The sequence below is a fragment of the Pipistrellus hanaki genome, assembly GCF_964339955.1.
Source record: "Pipistrellus hanaki genome assembly, chromosome: 17".
NCBI lineage: Eukaryota > Metazoa > Chordata > Mammalia > Chiroptera > Vespertilionidae > Pipistrellus > Pipistrellus hanaki.
The window spans coordinates 3752414-3778314 of record NC_140519.1 but is presented as its reverse complement, the minus strand read 5'-3'; the positions used below and the strand labels follow the sequence as shown (position 1 = coordinate 3778314).

The window sequence follows — 25901 nt, the reverse complement described above, 5'->3', positions numbered from 1 at the left end:
TTTACTCTATAACATGTGAAAGATATTTTAAAGCATGATCTCAAGAAAATAGTCTTTCATTTCTTATTCATAAACTTCATTACTGTCTATGTGTGAGGCACAGTTTAGTACAAAAACAAAACTAAATTATTAACCTATTTTGTGAAATGAAACCTAAATCAATTTGCATTGCTTCAATAAGCCAAACAGATATTAACAAAATCTTACCGAAAAATTATTTCCTTTTAGATGGCAGATCATCATTGAAAATGACTGGACAATGATTTTCTAGCAAAAGAAGAGGCCCCAAGAAAAAGACCCATCGCCGGAGGAATAAGCTGCGAACGTGACAGCAAGGACCCCTCCAGGAGGCTGAGCTGACCCTGAGCACCGCCTCTGGTCCGGCCTGAGGCTCTCCTCGACCCCAGGTCTTTCTGCAGAATCTGCACCTCAGGGAGGAGGGGTGCAACCCCACCCCCAGTCAGTCACCCCACTGGCCCCTCCTCCCCGGTCCGTCTCCCTCCCTCCTCCCTCCTCCCTCCTCCCTCCCTCCCTCCCTCCCAGCGCCGGCGCCTGTCCGCCCGGCAGCGCGGCCCGCACCTCTGGGCGCCGCAGCAGCCATGGCCGCGGACGGGGCGGATGAGCGCTCGCCGCTGCTGTCCGCCCCCCACGCGGGACACGTCACCCCCTCCTCCCCGCCGCCCTTTCGGGAAGGCAGCCCGCAAGGTGAGCCCGCATCGCTTTCCCACCCGGGCTCCCACCGCGGCCGGCGGCGCGGGGCGGGGGAGGGGATCGGAGCGGGCGGGAGAGGGGCGCTGTCTCCGGGGAGAGAAGTGTTGGGGGCGAAGCGGGGAGAGGGCGCTGTCCGGAGGAAGGGGGAGCAAAAGGGTAAAGGGTAAAGGCGCGCTGTTCCGGGGTGGGGGGTGGGAGAGAGGGGAGGGCTGCAGGCTGTGTGAGAGTGTGTGTGAGAGTGTGTGTGTGTGTGTGTGTGTGTGTGTGTGTGTGTGTGTATGTGGGTGAGTGTGTGTGCGTACCTCCCCTGCCCCCCCCCGCCCCCCCCCCCCCCCCCCCAGCCTCTGACCTGGGTGCGGGCGCCCCTCGCGGGCTCAGAGCGGGCTGGGCCAGGGGAGGCGGCACGCGGGTTCAGCACAAACCCTTTTCGCTGCGGAGGAGCCGGGGCGCGCTGCCCACCTCGGCCTTTGTCCTTGAAAAGCTTAATTGGAAAAAGCTGCCTCCGCTAGGTTCGCCCACCCGGGAATTCCTCAACAAGGCACAGGCTTAATCAATTTTCCTGTGCGGCCCGGAACCCTGCCTCTCCTATTCCTGCTGCTTGGGATGAGGAGGGAGATGGAAGATGGGTATTTCTGATGTATATCTGGTGAGATTGAAATGAAATGTATTGTAGTAAGTAACCCAAGTTAATACTGTGTGTATTTCTATCCATTTTCTTCACTAGATAGAATCCAAAAAGATTTGATAGCTTTTTGGGAACTGGAGAAAGAAGGATCTATTTACCAAATCATTAAATTTATTCAAAGGTCTTTGTTGTAAGCCTTTTAGTTCACTGGTGTGGGTAAAATCAGGTGGGGTCAGGAGTATGAAAATGGAAGGCAATACTTACAAAAACACTTAAGAGGAGTGAGATTGGTCAAAAACGGCTCTTGCAAATGAAGCTTAAGTGCATCTGTCTTTTCCGGATGAATGTGAGAGGTTTAAAACTTAGGAGGTACACGTCAATGTTTTTGACAATCTGCGCAGATCATGTTTCTTGCACACACTTTTCCCCAGTCCCAGCTGGGCTTGGAGCAGCTGGGGAGCAGGTTGAACTTGTGTAGTATTTAAATGTTTTTACTTAACACATGATAGCTTGAAAAGCAACTACTGAGCTTAATCCACACTTAGCAAGAAGCAGGAAAGTGAAAAGCTGTGAATATTTCAATGAGATCAATGAGTGAGAAATAAGGTACAAAATCGAACAGAAACTCACCCCAGAAATCACACAGTCCTGCTCTGGGTCAGCATTAAACTCTGGCACAGGATGCCAAGTGGAGAACTTCCTTCAATGGGCACATTTGACATTAATATCTCACTGTTATCTAAATATTATGGTCTAGAATATGTTTAACTACTTATCAGTTAATGTTTCAATTTTATCAAGCCACCCTTTTAACACTAAATAGTTGACAGTTTGTTAAAAGGAGGAGTTTGGGTTTAACTAACTTCCTATAATAGATTTCATGTCCTCTATGTCGCATCTATGTTTTTGATCAAATATTGGCTAGATTATTCCACCAAATGGTCATACTAATAGATCTGCCTGTAGACTTCATTTGTCATATATTTGTTCAATCTGATAAGACTTTTCAAACTGCAAAATAAGGTACAAGTTTCCAACCAGCCACTGAAAAAAGAAATTTCATTCCAGAAAACTTTTAAGAACCAGAGAAATTCAAGTGTTAAAAAACAGAATTGGACTGAGTACATTTTAAAGATATTGGCTTTATTCAATGATTCATGGCTCTGGCAGCATCCCATCCAGCCAATAGAAGGTAGCTCCGAGCAGCTGTGCCAATGAGAGACTGTTCTAGGTAGAAGGAGGCGGGAACAAGGAAGTCACATAGCAAAACATGGACTGGCTATGACCAGGACGCTTTCCTGGGGATGGCAGGTGACCTCACAGTGCTGGCCCGGCAGCAACTGCTTTAGCAAAAAGTTCTTTCTCCCTTGTAGCAGAATAACGTTTCTTCCTAGCTGGAAAAGGAGACAGGTTAAATGAGTAGAAACTACTTTCTTGGGGGACGGGGGTGCTTCAGAGTTCCTGTTCTTTGGCACTTTTCTAGATTTCTCTCCCTTTCCCTGGCTGCTGTTGTAAAGCTAATCTCTTTTTCTTTGTAAGAATAAAAAACGTATATTCGAAAAATAAATGTGAAGCAGAGCTCCTTTCCCTGGCTTTCGGGTGAGTTTGTTGAGTTTTGTGTGACTGCACCCCTTATTATGGTCTCAGGGACAACCTGCCTCGGGTCGTCAGCTTGGCCTGGGGGCTCACCTCTGCCAGTGCCCGGCTGGGGACCTCGGGTTGTAAGGTCACATCCTGAGATGGGTTTGCCCCCTGACCCGGCGTGGTGTTTCGTGTCCCTTTGCTCTCCCAGCCTGTGACACCGTGTTCTTGTATGGACCCTGGGTACTCTAGGCCAGTGGTCAGCAAACTCATTAGTCAACAGAGGCAAATATCAATAGTACAACCATTGAAATTTCTTTAGCGAGCCACATTTTTTAAACTTAAACTTCTTCTAACACCACTTCTTCAAAACAGACTCGCCTAGACCGTGGTATTTTGTAGAAGAACCACACTCAAGGGGCCAAAGAGCCGCATGTGGCTCGCGAGCCATAGTTTGCCGACCATGGTCTAGGAGATATGTCTACTGCTTAGAGATGTAGCCGCAGCCCTCGTGGCACCCCAACGGAACTCTTGACTCATTGAACAGGCAGATGTTGTGGGGACACCCTTCCCCCGCACTGATGCTCTGGGCTGACCCAGTGTGCTGAGGCCACCTCTCTCCAAAGAGGGAACTTCTCAGATGTTCCGCTCAGCTCTCACCTGTCCAAGTCTGCCCCGACCAGCACCCAGAGCCTCCACCCTTAGCCCAGGAGTCTGCCCGCCGGCTCCTCCGAGGGCCTGGAGCGGCTGCTCGGTAGGAGCCGGGCGTGCACCGTGGGTGTGGAGGAGCGGCGTGGGCTCAGCCTCAGGAAGCCCCCGGGCACGCTCGCGCAAGGGCAGCTGCCACCGGAGCTGTGCCTTGTGCTGGGAGCGGGAGCTCTTCCAGGCCTCATGCTCCCTCCGGCCTGACGTGTTTCCTGCACAGCGGGAACAGATGCTGGGACGTCCCTGTGCCGCCTGCTCCTGGGGTGCCTGCAGGTGCCCGCCCACAGGTGCCCGCCACCCAGGTGCCCGCCCCTAGGAGCCCACCCCCGGTGCCCGCCCCTAGGAGCCCACCCCTGGTGCCCGCCTCCAGGTGCCTGTCCCAGGTGCCCACCTTCAGGTGCCCACCCACAAGTGCTTGCTGGCCACTGCATGTCACCTGCCCGGAGCTGCAGAGCTCTGGGCTGTCTGGACTCTCTGGCCTCGGAGCTCACGAGGACTCACGTCCACTCCCGCCATTAGAAAGCTGGGGTTGCTTGGGGGCAGCCGCCAAAGGCAGCACACAGGAGAGGACAGGCGAGACTGGCCAGGTTTCCCTCCTGCGTCGATCAGACCTCGGCAGTGGTGGTGGGGCGCTGGCCCCGCAGTCCTCCCGGGAGTGGCATTGCTGCTGGTTGTTTCCAGGGGCATCTAGGGAAACCCACCACCTCTCTCTGGGGGTCAGAACCCATGGGGGCATGTTGCCGGTTGTCAAAAATGTCTGCCCCATCATACATTCAGGCCCCGGGGAAGTAACTGCAGAGTGGGTCCTTGGGTGCCCGGGCCACGGGAGTGGGTGCTGGGCCAGGCATCGCCTGTCACCTGGACCATGGGCCTCTGCACCACGGAACTCTGGACCACAGGCCTCTGGACAGGGTGGAAGTTAGAGTGGACTCAGCACAGGTAAGAGCCAGTGTCTGTGAACCCTGCGAGGTGTGGGCACTGCGTGGTCTGTCCCTCTGCCCTGACTCCGGCTGGCGAGGCAGGAAGGGACCAGGGGCTCGCGGGCCTTGACACTGGCCCCGCTCCCAGGGCACCTACAGGGCCTGCCCAGGCTGCGAGCTGCTTCGCCAGAAGCTGTTTGGCTACTCATGTCAGTTTGCTGGTTATAAGATCTGCGTTTTTTGTTGTTTCATTTTTTTTTTTAAATATATTTTATTGATTTTGTACAGAGAGGAAGGGAGAGAGATAGAGAGTTAGAAACATCGATGAGAGAGAGTCATCAATCAGCTGCCTCTTGCACACCCCCTACTGAGGATATGCCCGCAACCAAGGTACATGCCCTTGACCGGAATCGAACCCGGGACCTTTCATTCCCCAAGCCGACGCTCTATCCATTGAGCCAAACCGGTTTTGGCTGTTGTTTCATTTTTTAAAAAAACTCATTTTATTGTTTAAAGCATTACATATAGTAATACATGTATCTCCTCCCCCCGCCCCCATCGACCTTCCCCAGCCTCCTCTGCCCCCTGTCACATGCCCCCTGCCCAGTGTCTGTGTCCATTGTGCTTTTATGCATGCATACAAGTCCTTTGGTGGATCTCTTTCCCCTCCTCCACAACACTCCCCTGCCTTCCCGCTGTCATTTGACAGCCTGTTCGGTGCTTTACTGCCTCTGTGTCTATCTTTTTGTTCATCAGGTTATAATTATCTTTACTTTACATAAATGAGTGAGTTCATGTAGTATTTTTCTTTCATTGACTGGCTTATTTCACTTAACATACTGCTCTCCAGGTCCATCCAGGTGGCTGCAAATGGTAAGAATTCCATAGTGTAGTTGTACCATAGTTTTTTGATCAGCCATCTTCTGATAGGCACTTAGGCTGTTTCCAAATCTTAACTACATATGGTAAATTGTGCTGCTTATATAGGGGTGCGTATATCTTTTTTAATTCGTGTTTTAGCTTCTTGGGATATATTCCCAGAAGTGGGATCATTGGGTCAAATGCGAGTTCCATTTTTAGATTTTTGAAGAAACTCCATACTGTTCTCTACAATGGCTGCACCAGTCTGCATTTTCTCCGCATCCTCGCCAATACTTGTCCTTTGTTGATTTGTTGATGTTGGCCATTCTGACAGGTGTGAGATGGTACCACATTGTCATTTTGATTTGCATTTCTCGGTTAATTGGTGACTTTGAGCATGTTTTCATGTGCCTCTTTGCCTTCCTTCTGTCTTCTTTCCAAAAGATTCTATTTAGGTCCGTTGCCCATTTTATTGGAATATTTATCTTCCTTTTATTAAGTTATTTGAGTTCCCTGTAGATGTTAGAAATTAAACCTTTATCAGTGATAACATTGGCTAATATGTTCTCCCATGCAGTGGGCTTTCTTGTTGTTTTGTTGAAGGTTTCTCTTGCTGTGCAAAAGCTTTTTATTTTGATGTAATCCCATTTGTTTATTTTCTCTTTAGCTTCCATTGTCCTAGAGGCAGTATCAATGAATAAGTTCTTTTGGCATATGTTTAAGATTTTGCTGCCTGTGGATTCCTCTAGTATTTTTATGGTTTCCCGTCTTATGTTTAAAGTCCTGTATCCATTTTGAGTTTATTTTTATGTATGGTGTAAGTTGGTGATCTAGTTTCATTTTTTTTTTTTTTGCATGTATCTGTCCAATTTTCCCAACACCATTTATTGAAGAGACTGTCTTTTAAAAAACATATAATGTATTGATTTTTTACAGAGAGGAATAAAGAGCTAGAAACATCAATGAGAGAGAAACATCAATCAGCTGCCTCCTATATACCCCGTACTGGGGATGTGCCTGCAACCAAGGTACATGCCCTTGACTGGAATCGAACCTGAGACTTTTCAGTCCGCAGGCCAAGGTTCTATCCACTGAGCCAAACCGGTTTCTGCGAAGAGACTGTCTTAACCCCATTGTATGTTCATGCCTCCCTTGTCAAATATTAAGGACCTGGGTTTTTTTAATTGCATCTAACAAGTGACACCCTTTTCAAGCCTAGACTTCAGCCAGCTGCTGCCCCTGTCCTTGTGGATCAGTGTTCTCCCATCACCGCCACACCCCTCGGTTGCTGGTGCCAGCTCTCAGAGGCAGAGCCGGAGAGGGGTAGAAGGTGGGGAGGGTGGGAAGGGGGTTCGGCAGAGGCAGAGGCAGAGGAGGCAGGAGCCTGCGCGGAGCTCACGGGCCTTCATGCAGCCATCGGGGCGGCTGAGCCTTTGGCTGCGACTTCTGCCTCTTCCCAGCGGGCTCAGCGCGGTTAGGAGCCGAGCGTCACCTGCAGGGACACTGACTGGCCACGGACTCCAGCACCGCCAGCTGCTGCCTTTGGCCCCGCCCTGGGGAGCCCTGGCGGCAGTGGGGACTCGTCGCCTCGGCGGGGGGCCGAGGGCAGAGCCCGAGTGTCCGCAGCCTGTGGTCCCAGCACAGCACGCAGCCCGATAGCGGGCGGTGGGCTCAGTGCACGGGCTGAGGGCCCGGAGCCCAGCGCAGTGCGCTTCCTCCTCGGCCTCGGCTTCAAACCAGGACACGGCCTGGTCCAGGCGCCGTCTCCTCCAGCCCCGCTTTCTCCGCCCGCCGGTCCTCAGCCTCCCCGCCCCGGGTGGACGGCTGAGCGGGCACACAGGCCCCGGGCTCCCCGGGTGGGCGGCTGAGTGGGCACACAGGCCCCGGGCTCCCCGGGTGGACGGCTGGGCGGGCACACAGGCCCCGGGCTCCCGGGGTGGACGGCTGAGCGGGCACACAGGCCCCGGGCTCCCCGGGTGGGCGGCTGAGCGGGCACACAGGCCCCGGGGCTGAGCTCGCCTTGGATCCGGGGAGGAGGAACAAAAGGCAGCTTCCCTTTCTCTGTCTCTCCCAGCCGCCTCTTCACAAACAGCCCAGGAGGAGGGAGCAGGGCTTTCCTGCAGGCTGCCCCTGACCCTCCCCTGGGCCTCCTGCAACCATCGCAGCCCCAAGCTCCTCTCGTGTTACCTGACGGCACGTCAGTTTCAGCACAGGCTATATAGAGTCTTCATACAGTGGAATATTTCTTGGCCATAAAAAAGGAGGAAGTCTTACCTTTCGAGACAGCATGGATGGGTGGACCTGGAGAGAAGTATGCTAAGTGAAATAAGCCAATCAGAGAAATGCAAATGCCATATGATTTCACTTATATGTATAACCTAATGAACGAATATAAACAGACTCAGATACAAAACAGGCTGACAGCTGTCAGGCAGGAGGGGTGTTGTGTGGGGCTGGATGAACAAGGTGAAGGGATTCAAAAAGAAAAAAATGCATCCACACAGAGAACAGTACGGAGGGAAAGGGGTGGGGAGGGAAAGAGACTTGACTTTGGATACATGCACAGATGATGTGTTATAAAGTGTACATATGAAACCCAATAAATTCAATACCATATTTTAAACAAAAAGCGTGTAATAGTGAATGAGTGAATTAACTGGAGAACATTTCCACTGAAGGCACTTGTAAAGGGATGCCTGAAAGGATACCGTTCAGAATGTCCAACAGACAGTGTCAGCCTTTCCAATGGGAGGGACACAGCCCAGACAGTATGAAGTGTGGGCCAACACACCAGGATGGATCTGTAGGACAAAGGGCTGTTTGCTGTCAAATAGATAAATGAGTTTGGTGTTTGTGATGGGAAAATGTAATTTGACCGCTTGTGGGTTTACAGAATTATAATGGTCCTTGGAGTGTTTTGAAGAACATTACATATACCTTGTCATCAATATTCTTACATCCTGCCTTTCTCACAAGTCAGATTTTCTATAAAGATTTTTATTATTATGAACAGACTAGAGGCCTGGTGCATGAATTTTGTGCATGGGATAGGGGATGTCCCTCAGCCCAGCCTGCACCCTCTCCAATCTGGGATCCCTCTCACAATCCAGGACTGCTGGCTCCCAAATGCTAGCCTGCCTGCCTTCCTGATTGCCCCTAACTGCTTCTGCCTGCCAGCCTGGTCGCCCCTAACCATTCCCTGCCAGCCTGATTGATGTCTAACTGCTCCCATGCCAGCCTGTTTGCCCCTAACTGCCATCCCCTACAGGCCTGGTCATCCCTAACTTCCATCCCCTGCAGGCCTGGTCACCCCTAACTGCTCTCCCCTGTAGGCCTGGTCCCCCCGAACTGCTCTCCACTGCAGGCCTGGGTCCCCCCAACTGCCCTTCCCTGCAGGCCTGGTCACCCCCAACTTCCCTCCTCTGCCCGCCTGGTCCCTCCCAACTGCCCACCACTGCTGGCCATCTTGTGGTGGCCATCTTGTGTCCACATAGGGGCAGGATCTTTGACCACATGGGGGCAGCCATCTTGTGTGTTGGAGTGATGGTCAATCTGCATATTATTCTTTTATTAGATAGGATAGAGGCTGGTGCATGGTTGGTGGCCAGCTGGTTTGCCCTGAAGGGTGTCCGGATCAGGGTGAGGGTTCCCTTGGGGCATGGGGCAGCCTTGAGTGAGGGGCCTGTGGTGGTTTGCAAGCCGGCCATACCACCGCCCCCCCCTCCCCCCCCCCCCCCCCCCCCCCCCCCCCCGGCTCCCTAAGTTGAGGCCCTGGTATCTGGGATTTATTTATCTTCTATAATTGAAATTTTGTAACCTGGAGTGGAGCCAAGCTTTCTGCTCTAGCCATTTCTGTTGGGATTTATGTATCTTCTATAATTGAAACTTTGTAGCCTTAAGCAGAGGCCTGAGCCTGCCAGGGTGTGTGGAAAGCTTGGCTTCCTCTATTGCTGGGGGCAACCCTAGCCTCTCGCTCTTTCCAGTTCTGTGGTTGCTGCCATTTCTGTTTGAATTTGTTTACCTTCTATAATTGAAACTTTGTAGCCATGAATGGAGGCCTAGGTGGGCAAGGGAAAGTGGAAAGCTTGGCTTCCTCCATTGCCTGGGAAACCCCAGCCTCCCTCCTGCTCTCTGTGGCTGTAGCCATATTTGTTGGGGTTAATTTGCATACTCGCTCTGATTGGCTTGTGGGCGTGGCTTGTGGGCATGGCTTGTGGGTGTAGCAGAGTAATGGTTAATTTGTATATTACTCTTTTATTAGGTAGGATTGTGTTTTCATACTCTCTTCTAGTTTTTATTTTCCCTGCTTCTCTTTTTCTTCTAATCCTCTTGAACTTAAATCTGATTCTTATCTAAGTGTTCTAACAGAACCTCACCACTCCTGCTGTCTCTCCCCTTAGTAAATAATTATTCATGAAGGGAGGAAGCTGTGATTGTGGAGTGGTCTCTGGGAGAGCAGTCAGCTCTTGCCTTTGCTGAAGTGCTTGTAACACTCTTCAAAAGTCAAAACCTCTTGGCCTCACTTTTCTCTAATATAAAGAAATTAGACTGTATAATTCCTAAGATGCTTGAATTTCTAACATTATACAATTCTAAAAATTTGAGAGAGTTCATCAGGATGGAGGACTGCTCACATGTAGGAAAAATGCTCCTCAGGCAAAACCCATAAAGAAAATGACTATTGTTTAAGTAACAAGACTTTCAAAATGCATAATTTTTGTGACTCTTAATACCTACTTACCACTGGTTCTAAGATTACAGTACACTCTTTATATAGGGCAGATATTTAAATTAAGCACGATGATGATCTGCTGACCATTTGAATGTAAAAGGAGATCAAATGAACAATCTGAGTTGCTAATTATTGTAGGCTTAGTAACTGTGGAATACACTTCTGGAATTATAGGGCCATTATAAGAGAACTAGAGCCAAAACTGGTTTGGCTCAGTGGATAGAGCGTTGGCCTATGGACTGAAAGGTCCCAGGTTCGATCCCGGTCAAGGGCATGTACCTTGGTTATGGGCACATTCCCAGTGGGGGGTGTGCGAGAGGCAGCTGATCGATGTTTCTCTCTCATCAATGTTTCTAACTCTCTATCCCTCTCTCTTTCTCTCTGTAAAAAATCAATTATATATATATATATATATATATATATATATATATATATATATATACACACACACACACACACACACACAGTATAAAAAAAAAGAGAGAGAGAGAGAACTAGAGGCCCGGTGCACGAAATTCGTGCATGGGAGGGTGGTGTCCCTCAAACCAGCCTGCACCATCTCCAATCTGGAACTCCTCGAGGGATGTCCATCTGGTGGGATTGGGTCTAAACAGGCAGTAGGACATCCCTCCACAATCCTGGACTGCTGGCTCCCAACTGCTCGCCTGCCCGCCTTCCTGATTGCCCCTAACTGCTTCTGCCTGCCAGCCTGGTCACCCCCTAACCACTCCACTGCCAGCCTGATTGATGTCTAACTGCTCCCCTGCCAGCCTATTTGCCCCTAACTACCCTCCCCTACAGGTCTGGTCACCCCTAACTGCCCTCCCTTGTAGGGTTGATCACCCCCAAGTGCCCTTTCTTGCAGGCCTGGTTCCTCTCAACTGCCTTCCCTTGCAGGCCTGGTCTCTCCCAACTGTCCTCCCCTGCTGGCCATCTTGTGGTGGCCATCTTGTGTCCCTTGGGGGCAGGATATTTGACCACATGGGGGCAGCCATCTTGTGTGTTGGAGTGATGGTCAATCTGAAAATTACTCTTTAAGTAGGATAGAGACCTGGAGAATGGGTGGGGGGCAGCTGGTTTGCCCTGAAGGGTGTCCAAGATCAGGGTAGGGGTTTCCATGGGGCGGCCTGGGTGAAGGGCCTGTGGTGATTTTCAGGCCAGCCACACCCCCTGGCAACCCAAGTGGAGGCCCTGGTGTCTGGAATTTATTTATCTTCTATAATTGAAACTTTGTAGCCTGGAGTGAAGGCCTGAACCGGTCAGGGCTGTAGAAGCTTGGCTTCCTCCATCACCCAGGGCAACCCTAGTCTCCTGCACTTCCAGCTCTGCAGCTGCCACCATTTCTGTTGGAATTTATTTACCTTCTATAATTGAAACTTTGTACCCTTGAGTGGAGGCCTAGGCCCACCAGGGTATGTGGAAAGCTTGGCTGCCTCTATTGCCAGGGAAGAGGCCCCCACCCATGCACCAAGCCTCCCTCCTGCTTTCTGTGGCTGCAGCCATCTTGGTTGGGGTTAATTTGCATATTCACTCTGATAGTCTGGTGGACGTGGCTTGTGAGTGATGGTTAATTTGCATATTACTCTTTTATTAGATAGGATATAGAGTTACTAGAGGCTTGGTGCATGAATTCGTACTCTGGTGTGATCCATCATCCTGGCCTGCACCCTTTTACAATCCGAGATCCCTTGGGGGATGTCCAAGAGCCAGCATAAATACAGGCAGTTCTCAGTTATGTCAGACTTGATTTACATCATTTCATTGTTACTTCGCCATCTCCCATTTACAGTATTTATATAAAAAAAAATGTTCCATCATTTCCTTGTATGTACATATGTGCTTTATGTTTTTTATTATTTATTTACCACAAGTAAAGGTCTTTTATTTTAAAATAAAAGAAAGGTTATCTTTCTTTTATTTTTTTATTTAATACTTATTGTTCAGATTATTACAATAGTTTCTCCTTTTTCCCCAATAGCTCCCCTTCACCCAGTTCCCACCCCACTCTCTGTTCTTACCTCCCCCCACTGTCCTCATCCATAGGTGTATGATTTTTGTCCAGTCTCTTCCTGCACCCCACACACCCCTTTCTCCCCAAGAATTATCAGTCCACTCCCTTTCTATGCCCCTGATTCTATTATATTCATCAGTTTATTCTGTTCATCAGATTTTTTCATTCACTTAATGTTTAGGTTCACTTGTTGATAGATATGTATTTGTTGTTCATAATTTTTATCTTTACCTTTTTCTTCTTCTTAAAGAATACCTTTCAGCATTTCATATAATACTGGTTTGGTGGTGATGAACTTTAGTTTTTTCTTATCTATGAAGCTCTTTATCTGCCCTTCAATTCTGAATGATAACTTTACTGGGTAGAGTAAACTTGGTTTTAGATTCTTGTTATTCATCAATTTGAATATTTCTTGCCACTTCCATTTGGCTTGCATAGTTTCTGTTGAGAAATCAGCTGACAGCTGTATGGGTGCTCCCTTGTAGGTAACTGTTTTTCTCTTGCTTTTAATATTCTCTCTTTGTCTTTTGCTCTTGGCATTTTAATTATGATGTGTCGTGGTGTGGTCCTCTTTGGATTCCTTTTTTTGGGGGGTTCTCTGCACTTCCTGGAATTGTAAGTCTACCTCTTTCACCAGGTGAGGGAAGTTTTCAGTTTTTACATCTTCAAATAGGTTTTCAGTATCTTGCTCTCTTTCTTCTACTGGCACCCCCATAATTCGGATGTTAGTATGCTTGAAGTTGTCCCAGAGGCTCCTTACACTATCTTCGTATTTTTGGATTCTTCTTTCTTTTTGCTTTTCTGGTTGAGTGTTTTTTGCTTCTTTGTATTTCAAATCTTTGACTTAATTCTTGTGATCCTTTAGTCTGGTGTTAGATCTATGTATAATATTTTTTATTTCAGTCAGTGTATGTTTAATTTCTAGTTGGTCCTTTTCCATAACCTCGAGGATCTCACTAAATGTATTGGCCTTTTCTAGAAAATTATTGAAAAACCTTACAACTGTGGTTTTGGATTTTATGTCCAGTCATTTGCTTTCCTTCATTTATTTCATTTGTGATCTGTTTCTTTGTCTCCACATTTTGGCTGCTTCCCTGAGTTGGTAGAGTAGCTTGTGTGGTAGGTGTCCTTTAGGGTGCAGTGGCTCAGCCTCCCCAGTTATCTGAGGTGGACACTCTTGATGCACCCCTTTGTGGGCTGTGTGCACAGTCTTGTTGTAGTTAAGTCTTGATTGTTGTTGGTATAACTGGGAGGAATTTACTTCCAGGCCAATTGTCTGTGAGGATCAGCTGTGTCAATGCTGGAAGAATTTCTGTGCTGGAGACACCTTATGAGACAGGATTTACAAAAGCCTCTGTGCTCAGGTTGGATTGGAGTCTCAGGGCAGAGCAGACAGCGTTGGTTTCCCCGTCAGCCCTGCCCTAAAAGGCCCCTGAGTCTTAGTGTCCCACAGTAATCGCTACAAGCACCGCTGAGAGAAAACCACCCTCAGGTTTTGCTCACTGCCCGATAGTCCAGTTTCTCTCTGAATCAGTCTGGGTCCCCAGAATCTCGCCCGGAACTGGAGTTCAGTGCAGTCTAGAGCTTTTGTCTCCCTCCCACTTGAGAAAGGTAGCCATGTACTTGCCCACTCTCCATGCACGTGCGTCTCAGTACCTCTGCCTTCTGCAGCTTCTCTGAGACTCAGTGTGCTTTTCTCTTTCCTTCTAGTTGTAGAATTTCCACTCAGCCAACTTTCCTGTGTTTCTGGATGATATCTGTTTTGTCTTTTAGTTGTTGTTTTGAAATTATTGCACAAGGCAGCAGTTCAGGTGTTTACCTATGCCACCATCTTGGTTTCTCCTCTCAATTTTTTTTTTTTTTCTGTTTCACTTCATTACTGCTGTGTCTGCTCCATGTGAGTGATGTAGGTGCTTATGTAAGTGGGTTCTGACTTACAGCGAAAATCGCTTTATGTCACATTTTATGGAACGGATGTAACCCAAGGACTGCCTGTATAGATAGTGAAGGTTTCCTTGGATAACAGTGCATGAAATATGTCCACATCAGCTTAGGGCTGAAATAATAGACAGAACATTGAGGTGATTGGGTGGAGAACAGTGTTTATTGGTGCAATCAGGCAGTGACTTCTGTTACTCTATTGCTCTCCAGACTGGATTCCATTCCGGGGCCCAGAGACTGCCTGCCTTGTACTGGCAGAGAGGCACCCTTCCAGGTGAGAAAGAGCCCTTCCAGTCACGCTCTGCGAGGAGTGGGCAGCGATAGGCTGAGTGTGCTTTCCTGGGAGAAATGCACGTGTCTCTTAAACATCAGTGACTCACTTATTTACTCTTTCATTCCTTCTTCCAGACAACAGATATTTAGTGAGCATCTCTCAGAGACCAGATGCCATGGCAGAGTCTATAAATCAGTCCAAGCAAGCCTCATGGAACTTATAATCTCTCCATTTTAGATTTATAATCTTCACTGGGTATTGTTCTCTCTCCCTCAGCTTCCCAAGTTTCTGAAATAGTAGATTTTGGCATATTTTTTTCATTGAAGGCTTTTTAAAAAAAATTAGACATTATGAAAAGTTAAAGGGAAATTATATAGTGCAAGTTTTAGAGGGAAAATTCACAGTTCACTGGCTCTGGTGCACATGTTTTGTAAAGTCACCCTGAGACTTTCTATTTGAGCCAGATCTCACCCGAGTTCTGTGTCCTTTTGTGTGATTGTGATTATGGCCTCCTTCCCTGGACTCCACGGCACTTGTTCTCTTTATGCGACTGTCCTGTCTTTACATTTCTTTTCTGCCCTACTATGTAAGATCAAGGCCTACGTTATAGGCCTGTGTCCTAAGGGAAAGGCAAGAGAAGAAGCTCGCATTCACTGGTAATGCTATCGCTCATAATTTCTGATGGCGACATTTATTGACACTCACCAGGCTGTGCGTCTCGATTGTCCCCTGAGGTGTGTTTCCTTTTGCCAGGACAACAACTTATTGAGATCTGATCAACTTCTCTGCCACTTGCAAGGCTAACTCTGTGTGACCCTGTGTCTTTAACCTGTTGGTGTCTTCTCGGTTTAGTACAATGCAGGTCACTCTGCATCACCCTCAAATTCTTCCTAGGATGGAAAGCTCTTTGTAAATTTAAGACATCTGTAGCTCCTTTCGGGTTGTGCTGGGCATTGTCGCTCCACAATGGCCAGTTCAGAGCCGTGGCTGCCACAGATGTTCAGCTTCTAATGGGTCATTTGAATGAATAACACTTGTTGCTAATCCTTTGCAAGACTGAAAAAATGTACATGATAAACTGCAATGATGCCAGGTGTTAGTATGTGAATTTATACATTCCATAATGTACTCTGCTCTAATTCATTTTAAAATGTCACAGAGCTCAGAATCCAATCCAGTGGATAGAAAACCTCTATTTCACAAGTAGCTCTTTTCACGATTAGCTATTGTGATCATATTTCGGAGCCCTTGAAAGCATCGGTTCTTTTTGTGGGACTTCAATCATGTGAAGGCCTCTCTGGCCCTAAGAGGATGCTGCACAGTGGGAAGTTCCCCTCTGCTCCAGTGAGAAGCCGTGGGGGAGGTGGGACAGGAGGTCGTCGCGGGGGAGCGGGCCCAGACTGTGCTTGTCAGACATTTGGACACGTTTGCCCTTCTGGTAGGTCAACATGGTCCTGAAACTGGGCTTCCGTCCTACCCACTCCCTCAGCCTTAGGACTATTGCAAACAGCCTGTGGATCTCTGATTCTGAGAATTTTCACACACACACAAAAACAGTAAAAACAAAATGACCTCTCTCATTATATTTATCAGTTATTACAATTTTGCTACTCTTCGCGCACACATTGTGCGCAGAGGACTGAATGTTGACTCTGATGCTGGATTACCCTAGCCGGAAGAAACAAAGCCTCCAGCGGCGGCGCTGAGCCTCAGTCCGGACCGCCCCGAACTCCAGGTTTGGGCCAGTCCCTGGGGACCCAGGCTCGGGCAGGGGGAGACGGGGCTGTGAGGTGGAGTCCTGGGAGCGCGGCGAAAGGCCGAGCCCCCAGAGTCGCGCACACTGCGCGCAGAGGACAGTCTGTTGACTCTGATCCTGGACTCCCCTAGTGGGAGGGAGAAAGAAAGCTCCAGACTGGAGGAACTCGACGAGGAGCAGGAGCCCCTGCCGGACACCGGCCAGCTGGGCGCCAGCAAGGAGCCGGGCGACGGGGCCCCCGGGGGGGCGGGTGCCCCTGAGCCTTCGACTGCTGAGCGCGGCAACGGAGCCAAGGACGGGGGCTGCTTCCTGGGCGGCGCCGACCCCGGTAACAGGCTGAAGCAGCGCAGGAGCCTGCGGAGAACAAAAGGGTGCCACAGGCCAACCTGCTGAGCTCCCAGGACAAGGAGGAAGAAACCAAAGAAGTTCTCAATGTGAAGAAATCAAGTGAGAGCAAATGATAGTAAAATTACTTAAGAAAGAATACAAAGAAGATCTTGAAAAATCAAAGACTAAGTCAGAACTCAACTCACCAGCCAACATTGCAACATAAATGCGGTTTTTTTTAAAAAAAAAAAAAAAAAAAAGGAAAAAAAAGAAAACAGAGACAGAATGTTGGAACAGTGGCGACCAGGCCTAGAGTGGCCAGGCACAAGGCAGTGGCAGCTGGGCCTGGAGCAGCAGTGGCCAGGCCCCAGAGCAGCAGCAGCCAGAACAAGAGCATCAACGGCCAGCACTGGAGCAGCCAGACCTGGGGCAGTGGCAGCCAGGCCTGAGGCAGAGGCGGCCAAGCCCAGGGTGGCCAGTCCAGGAACACCCAGACACGGAGTGGCCGGGCCCGGAGAAGCCAGGCCCAGAGCAGCTGGGTTGGGAGCAACCAGGCCCAGAACAGCAGTAGCCAAGCACGGAGCATCCAGGCTGGGAGCGGCCAGGCTCGGAGCAGCCGGGTCGGGTGCGGCCAGGCCCGGAGCAGCGGCTGCTAGGCTGGGAGCGGCCAGGCCTGGAGCAGCCGGGTCGGGTGCGGCCAGGCCCGGAGCAGCGGCTGCCAGGCTGGGAGCGGCCAGGCCCGGAGCAACAGCTGCCAGGCTGGGAGCAGCCAGGCCCGGAGCAGCCAGGTCTGGTGCGGCCAGGCCCGGAGCAGCGGCTGCCAGGCTGGGAGCGGCCAGGCCCGGAGCAGCCGGGTCTGGTGTGGCCAGGCCCGGAGCAGTGGCTGCCAGGCTGGGAGCGGCCAGGCTCGGAGCAGCAGCTGCCAGGCTGGGAGCGGCCAGGCCTGGAGCAGCCGGGTCTGGTGCGGCCAGGCCTGGAGCAGTGGCTGCCAGGCTGGGAGCGGCCAGGCTCGGAGCAGCGGCTGCCAGGCTGGGAGCGTCCAGGCCTGGAGCAGCCGGGTCGGGTGCGGCCAGGCCAGGAGCAACAGCTGCCAGGCAGGGAGCGGCCAGGCCCGGAGCAGCAGTTGCCGGGCTGGGAGCGGCCAGGCCCGGAGCAGCGGCTGCCAGGCTGGGAGTGGCCAGGCCCAGAGCAACAGCTGCCAGGCTGGGAGCGGCCAGGCCCGGAGCAGCCGGGTCTTGTGCGGCCAGGCCCGGAGCAGCAGCTGCCAGGCTGGGAGCGGCCAGGCCTGGAGCAGCCGGGTCTGGTGCGGCCAGGCCCGGAGCAGTGGCTGCCAGGCTGGGAGCGGCCAGGCCCGGAGCAGCAGCTGCCAGGCTGGGAGCGGCCAGGCCCGGAGCAGCCGGGTCTTGTGCGGCCAGGCCAGGAGCAGCAGCTGCCAGGCTGGGAGCGGCCAGGCCTGGAGCAGCCGGGTCTGGTGCGGCCAGGCCCGGAGCAGTGGCTGCCAGGCTGGGAGCGGACAGGCTCAGAGCAGCGGCTGCCAGGCTGGGAGCGGCCAGGCCCGGAGCAGCCGGGTCGGGTGCGGCCAGGCCAGGAGCAGCAGCTGCCAGGCAGGGAGCGGCCAGGCCCGGAGCAGCAGCTGCCGGGCTGGGAGCGGCCAGGCCCGGAGCATCCAGGTCTGGTGCAGCCAGGCCCGGAGCAGCGGCTGACAGGCTGGGAGCGGCCAGGCCCGGAGCTGCCGGGACCGGAGCAACCGGGCCCAGAGCAGCCGGGTGGGGTGCAGCCAGGCCTGTAGCAGCAACAGCCAAGTCCAGAGCAACTAGGTCGGGAGCGGCAGTGACCAGACCCGGAGCAGCTGGTTGTGGAAGGAACCAGAGCAACAGAGGCCAGGCCCGGAGCAGCCAGGCCGGAAACAGCTCGCTTCTCGCCTGTACCTGCCCACGGCTGCCTCTCAGACATGGCTGGAAACTTTTGCGGGAACTTGAGGGTCTGCTGAATCAAGTGATGAAGGCTTAGATCTGGATGTGTTGAGTTAGTATAGCGCTGGGGTGTTGATCTGTGAGTGCCTTGGGTGGGGCCTGGATGAGGCTGGTTGATCTATTTGGAAATGTCTTTTGTGTGAAGTGTATCATTGGGCATGTGGAGGTATTATTGATATGAGAAAATGCTAAGTAACAGATTTACTATCTGAAAAGGGATTTACTATCGGGGAAAGGGAGGGAGGAAGAGACTGAACATAAACTGTGCACCTATGGATGAGGACAATGGGGGATGGGGAGGGGGCAGAGGGTGGGGTGGGAACCTGGTGGAGGGGGGAAGAAATGAGGAACCTTTGTAACAATATGAACAATAAAGATTGATTTAAAAAAAAAAAAAGTCCAAAAGATTTAAAAAAAAAAAAACAAAAAAAACAATTTTGCTACTCTTGTTTCATCTAATTCTTCTTTTTTTTTCTTGGAGTATTTAAACTAGATCCCATACTTCAGTGAAATACTTAATTTTTAATGTTAAATAAAAATTTGAGACAAGCATTTAAGTTTATTTTTCGTCTGAAATTAATACCCTATTAGCTTTATTCCATGTTGATAAGTTTATTTTCCCTAGGTTCATTTTTGTCTTTCTTTGATTGACAACAAAACTCTATTTTGCTTGTCACAGCAGCAGTTATTATATTGGTTCTGTATAAACTCAGAATGCAGCTACACAATGTAGATGTGTGTTTATAAGCTATGTAAAAGCTTTGCTTTCGTTGACTATTTCTGTTCCTTGTAAGTCAGGTTGTTAATGGAAAGTTTTTACTTTGGCAGTTGATATTTGGGGTATAGTTTTCTGAACAGAAACCGGGTCATTGGGGTAGAGCTGGCAAGATGAGTTATCGGTCCCATGTGTGTTTCTGCTCTGAAATGATGGTAGATTGACTAGTTTTATGCATGTGACTAAAAGAAAAGGGGACCTTTTTGACAGTTTCCTATGCTTAAACTCAACATGTGTGACTGTTATCTTTTTAGCTGAGCTGCCCCCTCCATATACTGCCATTGCCAGCCCCGATGCTGTGGGCATCCCAGTGATAAACTGTCGCGTGTGCCAGTCGCTGATCAGCCTGGACAGCAAGCTCCACCAGCATGTGGTGAAATGCACGGTCTGCAATGAAGCTACAGTAAGTGGAGTTTCCACCAGTAAAAGCATAGATTGGTACCTGACATCTTCTCCCTCAAGAAAGTACTTCAACAGTGTGACGTAAGCGTGGGTGCAGGCTGGACACAGGGATGGCACATCTCTTCATCCCTGCTTTCTTCTCTCAGCTGTCTATTCCTCTTAAGCATACAAGGATCCTCCCAGTGTTTGCAGCTCACTTCATGGGAAAATGTCACAGAAAGTTTAAATTGAATGCCATTTAGCTCTTTACTTTCTAAAAAGAGACAGACCATAGACAATTATTTGTAATTATATTTGTTGTCTATTCACATCACAGTGAAATCCATTTTCATTTTCACTTAAACAAAAATACACTGAAGTTCACCTCAATTGTGGACTTTGTACTTATGTGGAAAATTACTTAAACCTATTTTATGTTTGTACGATGTCAGTGTGGCTTTTCTTATTAAGAATTTATTGACATTTGTGCCAAATCCTATATAATAAAAGGCTAATATGCAAATTGTCCCCTCTACTGGGAGTTCGACCATGGGTGGGGCCAGCCAGCCAAATTGTAGACTGCCTCCCCTTCTGGCCAACCCTCTCCCAATGCCCCCTTCCCCCAACCAGGGGCAGGCCTGCCAGCCAACCTCCCGCATCCCCTCCCTGGCTGTGCATGAATTTTTACACTGGGCCTCTAGTTATTTATAAGTTGCTTGGTATTTTATTCCATTTGCTTGATACTAATTTGGTGAAATGTTTAAAAAATTTGAAGGGAAAATTTCTTTTACTAAACTTTGGGAAGAACAATCATAATGTAAATATCTGTGTTTTCTGATGGTCTTAGGCGATCCTGCTAGCAGGTTTGTGGATCGCTGCTGTAGAGCCTAAGACTCTCCAGCACCTTCACAGCCTGGGGGCAGCCCACAGGTCCCAGGCCACAGCTGTTCTCCCCCTGGTCCTGCAGACACGCCCCCCGCTGGGCCCCCAGAGGAGGTGCTGACGTCCTGACACAGCTTCACTTCTAAAAGCAGCTTTTCTGGCCTGTGCCATAAACAAGGGCATTAAAACAACTTCAACTCATAAACAGATGGATTTTAAATCATATTAAACTAAATACACAACACACAACCCATAAAAACTTCTGTTTTTTATTATTTATTTATTTATTTATAATATATTTTTATTGATTTTTTACAGAGAGGAAGAGAGAGGGATAGAGAGTTAGAAACATCGACGAGAGAGAGTCATCGATCAGCTGCCTCTTGCACACCCCCTACTGGGGATGTGCCCGTAACCAAGGTACATACCCTTGACCGGAATCGAACCCGGGACCTTTCAGTCCACAGGCCGACGCTCTATCCACTGAGCCAAACAGGCTTCGGCAAAACTTCTGTTTTTAAATAAGTAGAAAAAGAGGAGTTTTAAAGCTTTACACTTGCATTTGCAAGTCAACAGAAAAGGCCAGGCTGCGGATACAGGGTCTCCAAATCCCTGTGCATTTAGCCTCTGCCATCAGCCTGGCTGCTGAGAAGGAGGCATTCACACAGCGGCAAGAGGTTTGACTATAATAAATTATTTCTGGACATAAAGAAAGTTGTGCTAAAATTTTTATATCATTACTAACCCTGTTGCATAAGAAATGCAAATAATTGTGAATATTCCAGAGAAAATGAATAGTATCCAATCAGATTGTCTTGTGTGGAATCAGTAACATTACAGAGGATGAAAACACGTAGGAAAAAAGGTGTTTGAGGAGTGCTTTGTATAAAACTTGCTAATGTTAATGTAGTGTGATCTTAAATTTGTGAATTGAGGAGGTGCTAGGCAACTGATGCTTTTGTGGAGAAATTCTAGAGAGAAAAGAGCAAATAGGATGGACCAGGGTTCAGCAGATTGGCTCAGTTTCACGGTAATTCATTCTCCTCGGGTCAGCCGTCTCTGAGAGGAACCTGATATTCCTGTGGCGATGGACAAACAGTCCTCACAAAAACAAAATGCAGAACAGGCTAACACAGCCCTTTCTATCAATATTTCAGTAGCTAGGATTGGAAAGAGAAGTGTGTGTGTGTGTGTGTGTGTGTGTGTGTGTGTGAATACGGACACATTTTAGCAATCTTTAGAGAACACGACATTTAAGGTGAAAGAAGAAGCCATGTCTAGGACAAGTGAATGGGAAACTGGAGAAGCACCGAGAGGAGGGGGCTCGCGGGCCATGGCAGGTGAGGAGGCCTGGCCCTGCCTCTGGGCAGCTGCCGCCCTGCGGGCTCCTGCGCTTTTCTCTCCGCCTTAGAGTGGCTGCGGGGGTCCGGGGTGGAGTGCCAGCACAGTCTTACAGATTCACTTTGCCAAGTAAGAAGGAGACCTCAGGCCTAAGGACGACGCTGCTTCCCCTTCGCACTGCCCAGCAGGTGCAGAGCCTGGGCTGGCGCTGAGACCACGCTGCACACCTTCTTGTTCAATGGCCTGTCCTACAGAGAGGAGCTGTGGTCTAGACGTGAGGTGGAATGAAATTCAAAAACAAATCTTGTCATTTGCCAAGCACACATTTGCTTAAAGGTAAATTTGGAGATACAAAAATTAAGGTTTTCTTCATAGTCTGGTCTTCTTGACATTTTAGGTAGTATAGTAAATACATTCTAGGTGTTTGTAAATTTTAAATATTCAGATTTTCTATATAATTTTTTTAAAATTTCTGTATAATGTTTAATAAAGTATAGGTGGCTTATTGCTAACTTTTATATATTTCTACCAAGATTATTTACTTAAGTTTGTTAAAATCTTTTTTATTTGAGAGAGAGAGAGAGAGAGAAACATCAATTTGTCATTCCACTTACTCATGCATTCATTAGCTGATTCTTGTTCCTGCCCTGACTGGATTGAAATCCACAACTTTGGCACATCAGGATGGCACAGTGACCAACTGAGCTACTGGGCAGGGCTAGAAGTCTTTTTAAGTAAGGTGCAGACTTACAGAGAAGTTATAAAAATAATAGTAGGTGGCAGAGAGTGCTCGTAGTTTCTTCATGCACAACCCCCACATAGTATCATCTTGTCATATCAGCTGTCTCTTTCTAAATAAACAAATTATCATTTTGCATAATATTTTAAAGTAATTGCAGTCATGATGCTTGATTACCGCTAAACATTTCAATGTGAATTTTTTAAAAATAAGACACCCAGCCCAGCTAGCATGGCTCAGTGTTTGAGTGCTGATGCATGAGTCAAGAGGTCACTGGTTCTATTTCTGGTCAGCGCACATGCCCACCTTGCAGATTTGATCCCCGGTGAGGGGAGTACAGGAAGTGGCCTCTCACTCTCTAGTCCAGGGGTCCTCAAACTTTTTAAAGTGGGGGCCAGATCACGGTCCCTCAGAGAGCTGGAGGGCCCGACTATATGAACTACTAATTCCTACTGTAACACCTTGGCTGCGCTCACTGCCCAAAAAACCTGGCGGGCAGGATCAGACTCCCCTGGGGGCTGCATGTGGCCTGCGGGCCGTAGTTTGAAGACCCCTGCTCTAGTCAATAAAAACATATAAAAATAATAATAATAGAAATAACACATTCACTTAAACAATTACAGTGCAATTATCAAGTACAGGAAATTAACATACTGTTATCTAATTTTTGACCTAATTCATGTTTGTCCAGTTATTCCATTAAAAATAAAAATCTGACCCAAAAGTCAATGTAGAAGTACATGTTGCACTTGGTTATCATGTTGCTTTGATCTCCCTTTATCTGAATGTTGGTCCTGCTTTGTCCTTTATTTCCGGGACATCTTCTGAAGTGTACAGGCAGGTGCTGTGTGAGACATGCCTGAATTTGGTTTCTTTGACGTTCCCTGTGGTTCCATTCAGGGCACACATTTCCTACTATTGTGCCCAGGAGTGACATTCTGTTCCTCTCAGTGCTTTTAAACTGATTATAAAATTAAAAAAAAAAATAAAAGAATTGCTAACATTAGAGCTATTTTAAGTTTTTGTAAGTTAGCTGGCATGGCTCAGTGGTTGAGCGTCAACCTAAGAACCAGGAGGTGATGGTTCAATTTCTGGACCTGCCCGGTTGCAGGCTCCATCCCCAATAAGGGTGTGCAGGAGGCAGCCAATCCATGATTCTCTCTCATCATTGATGTTTCTATGTCTCTCTTCCTCTCCCTTCCTCTCTGAAATCAATAAAAATATAACGTTTAAAAAATAATCAATTCTGCTATCCTAGTGAGTAAAGTTTAGGAAAAGTTCACATTTGTCATCGACTCCTCTTCGTCCACGGTTCTGAGTGAGCCTGCTCCTTCGCTGGACGGGCATGAGCACCTGCCAGCCAGACAAAGGGCCTGGTCTTGTGACCTTTTAAGGGAAAACAACTCTCATTGTGCATTAAATACTCCTCTCATATTAAAAGGCCCTTACACACTAATTTTGAAATATTTCCTTTGTTATTAACTCTCTACAGCTTCCAAATTTCATGGAGTGCTTGCCAAGAGTAGACCATTTGAAAGCATTCAGGATGCACTTGTCCTTAAACTGTAATTTGATACTACTAACCTTCGTTTTCAAAGAATTAATGCTTTTTTATACACAAACAAGCTTTGTCAGTCTGCACTTTGGTTAATTTGCTGTGTTTGTATTTCCTTTCCTTATCTAGCCAATCAAAAATCCCCCAGCAGGGAAGAAATATGTTAGATGCCCTTGTAATTGTCTCCTCATTTGTAAGGACACATCTCGGCGAATAGGCTGCCCGAGACCCAACTGGTAAGAGATGAAGATTCATTCATTCATTTATTCATTCATTCATTCAACAAGTATTTATTAAAGGCACATATGTGCCAAGCATTGTTCTAAACATTCTTTGTCCTCATGGTCATTACAGGACCTAGATTACTTTCTTGTGAAAGGAATGATATAGTTTTAAATTAATAGTCACAGGCATTTGCAAGATACAATATTCCTGAATGAGCAATAGAAGCGTTCCTGACGTACTTACTGTGCTGTAATAAACCAGTGGTTAAACTTACACATTTAAAAACAACTAATTCATCTGCCTTTTATGTAACTCATCTTCGTGTAGAAGTGTTTTGTTCTAAGTGCCGTTGTGCGCCTGCCAGGGGCTGCACTGACCTTTGAGGGCACATTCTCTGGAGTTCTTGCCAGATGCCACCATGGATGGGCCCAGGTGGTAGAATGCCCGGCCTGGACTGGTGTTTTCTATGGTTTCTGCCTTTGGACCAGTGCATCATTCGCAGCCCTCCCCGGAGGGGAAGATGCCGCCGCTTTCCTTTCTGTCCGACTGGGCAGACACCAGGGAGCCAGCTGCGCAGGCAGGTGTGACGGACAGCAGTGGAGGGGGCTGGGCAGGTCTCACTGTGTGTAGTATTTAGTGTTTGGCCACACTCATGCTGTCTTCCTAGGTAGGGAATAATAACTATTTGCTGATTTGAACTTAGAAGAACAGCAGTTAAATCATTCCCACGTTTATTAACTTAATTGCAAATGGCAGTTAAATAGTACCCAAGTGTTTTGTTTTTTTTTCCTCTGTGATTTTGGCACCAGAGTGGATTTATTAACTTAATTTTGATTAATAGAACTTATTTCCAATGCTATATTCCTAGCCCATTGGTGAGCTAATGAAGCTGTTTCCTTTCTCTTCCCACAGTAGGCGCATCATTAACCTGGGCCCAGTAATGCTCATTTCTGAAGAACAACCAGCTCAACCTGCAGTGCCAACCCAACCAGAAGGTGCCCGGGTGGCGTGTGGGCACTGTGGGAACACCTTTCTGGTGAGTGACTGACATGTCTACGTGACATCGCCTCTAAATGCTGATCAGAACCGCATGGGTCTGGCCACCGCTCATGGCCAGCTGGTCTGTCCAGAGGAAACTGACAGGGAGACTTCAGTGGAGCCTTTTTGAGAAACTTGGGCACTTGGAGGTGCAGCCGGAGTTCGTGGCAGCCACTGTGAGTCAGGCATGCGGCACCTCTGCTTGGTTTGTCTGCCGAAAGGGCCTCTCCAGGGAAGCTCCTGGGAACCCCGGGGCCTGATGAGGGGCAGAGTCTCCCCATCCTCCCCTTCTCGGTGGAGCATAAAGTGCAGGTTTATAGATTCAGAAAAAACCTTATTAGGATTTATCAGAGATTTTCTTATTTAAGAAGATAAACTTGCAGTAAAGGGGATGAACTCTGGTACCTGTAATTAGATAAAGCATTGGGTAAAAAGTTAGAAGGTAAAGTAACTAGATATGACCAAAAGTTTGTTACCACTTTTACCTTTAACCCTACACCTGACCTTTAAAGGCTAATTCCATAAGGACTCGTGTCAGGAGGGCTTCC

At 48.5% G+C, this 25901-nt stretch overlaps 1 protein-coding gene across 1 annotated transcript in view; it reads left to right on the top strand.

The window, feature by feature from the left end:
* The first annotated feature begins 537 nt into the window (after positions 1-537).
* Positions 538-25901, top strand: part of PIP4P2 (phosphatidylinositol-4,5-bisphosphate 4-phosphatase 2) — a 39425-nt gene continuing 14061 nt past the window's right edge. Inside the window, exons 1-4 of the mRNA XM_084864800.1 lie at positions 538-705; positions 19447-19595; positions 24220-24326; positions 25228-25351. Coding sequence (XP_084720926.1) covers positions 600-705; positions 19447-19595; positions 24220-24326; positions 25228-25351 — 486 coding nt within the window. The 5' untranslated portion in view covers positions 538-599. The remainder of the gene's footprint in view (positions 706-19446; positions 19596-24219; positions 24327-25227; positions 25352-25901) is intronic.